This window comes from Chinchilla lanigera, unplaced genomic scaffold (assembly GCF_000276665.1).
Source record: "Chinchilla lanigera isolate Chin_1 unplaced genomic scaffold, ChiLan1.0 scaffold00029, whole genome shotgun sequence".
Lineage (NCBI taxonomy): Eukaryota > Metazoa > Chordata > Mammalia > Rodentia > Chinchillidae > Chinchilla > Chinchilla lanigera.
The window spans coordinates 11,931,183-11,933,914 of record NW_004955430.1 but is presented as its reverse complement, the minus strand read 5'-3'; the positions used below and the strand labels follow the sequence as shown (position 1 = coordinate 11,933,914).

Here is a 2,732-nt window from a genome sequence, read left to right as displayed (position 1 = left end):
CATCTAGTATGCTGGAATTGCAGGTAGGTGCCACATGTCCAACTGTTCTCTTTTTAATAGTCATCAGTCACTGCAGAGAGATTATCCGTAACCAAAGTGCTAGTATTCAGTGTGCTGAGCATTTAGTGTGCTCACTTGATTACATGTGCATTATCTGTCTGGAATTTGCACAGTTGTGACTATAATTAAAGTTCATAGCAGGACAGTTAGAAATCTTTTACAAATATACCTATTTTAGGCTGGATTCAGGGGTAGACACTGTAATCCTAGTACTGTAAGTGGCTGAGGCAGTGGGATTTCAAGTTTGAGAGCAGAATATGCATCTGAGCAAGACCTGTTTATACATAAAAAATGAAAAAGGGCTGGGTGTGTAGCTCTGTGCAAAGGCCCTGGGTTTATTCTCTTTTTCTCTCTCTGTCTGTCTCTTTTTGTCTCTCTTTTTCTGTTTCTCTCTGTGTCTCTGTCTCTGTCTGTCTGTCTATCTGTCTCTCTCTATATATATGTAATTTTTTTGTTAATTTAAAGTAGAGAAAAAAATATCCAAGTGGCTTACTTGGGATAGGCAAAATCATGATGATAATAAATAATTTGGATGAAAGTCAAATCCAGTAAATCTTTCTTTCTTTTACTGTTTTTACTTGAATTTTGCTACTTCTCCATAAAAGAATCAGAAACTGTTAGACTTGAAAATAATTGTATATATTGGCTAATATAGCTGGATACCTTATGTTCATAATAACAAAATGATTCCTGAGCTAAAAGTACATTGATATTTTCTCATTTTATATACATAGACTCATACAAATACCTACCCACACATACATGCACACACATACTTGGTATAAGTATCTATACTCTTAGATGTTATAAAGATATTTTAAAATATATTTTAAAAAATATGCACATTTTAGTCTAGCCTTAAATGCTTTTTTCTAGATTGCAGAGATACTGTGTAACATTGGCGTCAAGCTTTCTGAAGAAGAATTTGAAAATGTGTGGAATCTTGCATCAAAAAAACATCACAGAGGAGAAGTTTGTGTTGAGAACATCAGAAATGTTCTTGATGAACTACAGCATGCAGACTGGATCAAGTGTAAAAAATCCATGTGATATTTTTGGAATTCATGAGTTTAAATAAAAGAATTGTTAAATCTGTGTACAACCAAAGTGTCTATTCCAATTTTAGATATGTTAAAATTAAGCAGTCACTCTGATTGGACTCATACACCTGTGTGTTACTAATAAATTAGATTTTAGATTTAAAGATTTAAAAAATTGCTTTCAGTAAGACCCCCAGGAACTTGATAAATGACTGAAGAATTATCTTCAACTTTATTTATTTATTTGGTACTGGGAATAGAACTCAGGACCTTGCACTTGTTGGGTAGGTGCTTATGCTTCTGAGCTATATCCTCAGCCCCTTCAACTTTATTAAAGGCAGAGTTCAGAGTGGCATCAAAAGATAGGTAGTGTTTACTAGGGTGAAGACTTCCATACATTTTAGTTGGTTGTCTAAAACTTAGTCTGGTTTATGATTCTAGGTTCATAAAATTTTGCCTTCATCATTTTATTATTAGATTTCCTTATGGAAAATCTTATGTTAACAGGTTTTTTATTAGCACTTACTAAGATATTGTCTTTATTAGATTTATTAGGGTATTCTTACAATCACAAGAAGCAGGATTTAGATATCAAAAACTAGACTTGTAGCAATCACATAATGACATTAATTCTTAGTGTCTTTCTATGGCCGGGAAATAGCTAGCTGTACTTGATGTATCTGAGGAGAATACGGCTGAGCTGTCATTATCTGTGGCTATGGGGCGGCAGTGCTATTATTATAATACCAGCAGAGTGTGTTTGCCTATATCACACAGGTACCAGTATGGGTTGAATCCATAACTGAAGTTTTTTCTTTCTTAAGACACTTTATCCTCACCTCTTACACATTCACTTTTCTATAACTGGCCCATTAGAGTAGTTCTATTTTCTGCTTGTTTTTTCTTTCTTTATTATGAGTGCCTATTAATTTTTCAAAATATTGAGTTTCAATGTATGTATTTAGATCAACTCCATCTTCCCTATTATCCCCCTCTTCAACCTTACTTCTTACTCTTTCCTCTTGTCTGATAGTAGTCTTCTTTCTACCTTCATGGCATCTTTTTTAGATCCCATATATTAGGAAGAACATACAATACTTGTCTTTTTGTGTCTGGCTTATTCTGCTCAACAGAACAGTCTCCACTTTCATCATTTTTTTGCAAGAGACAAAATTTCAATCTTTTTTATGAATGAATAATACTCCTGCAGTCATGCTTTTTCAGAGGTGGCTGGACTTAGAGTGGGTGACGCTGGGATTGATGCATGGTACAATGCTAGGATCAAAGGCAGTAAGATTAAAGTGTATGAGTGCTACCCACTCTAAGGGGCTGGGATAAGATATAAGGGATAGAAAGAGCTGTGGTTGTCCTTTGTTGGTTTGTTGCCTTCTGGTAATCATGAACTATTTTCTCTGATACAATGCCTGTCTGCCATGCCACCCTGCCTTGGAGCCAGCTGAATATGGACTGAAACCTCTACAAGCTATGAGCTAAATAAACCTTTCCTCCCTTAACTTTGGATGGTGGGTATTTTGTCTCAGAAACAAGAAAAGTAACTAAGGTAGCACTGGAAAATTTCTGAATAGGACTCCAATAGCCAAGAAAATAATACCAAGAATCAACAGATAGAAA

At 34.9% G+C, this 2,732-nt stretch overlaps 1 protein-coding gene across 2 annotated transcripts in view; it reads left to right on the top strand.

The window, feature by feature from the left end:
• Efhb (EF-hand domain family, member B) overlaps nucleotides 1-1,162 on the top strand; it is a 54,233-nt gene extending 53,071 nt beyond the window's left edge. For both annotated transcript variants that reach the window (XM_005387460.2, XM_013515691.1), the window contains exon 13: nucleotides 937-1,162. In XM_005387460.2, the coding sequence (XP_005387517.1) occupies nucleotides 937-1,110 (174 nt within the window). In that variant the 3' untranslated portion in view covers nucleotides 1,111-1,162. The remainder of the gene's footprint in view (nucleotides 1-936) is intronic.
• The last annotated feature ends 1,570 nt before the right edge of the window (nucleotides 1,163-2,732 follow it).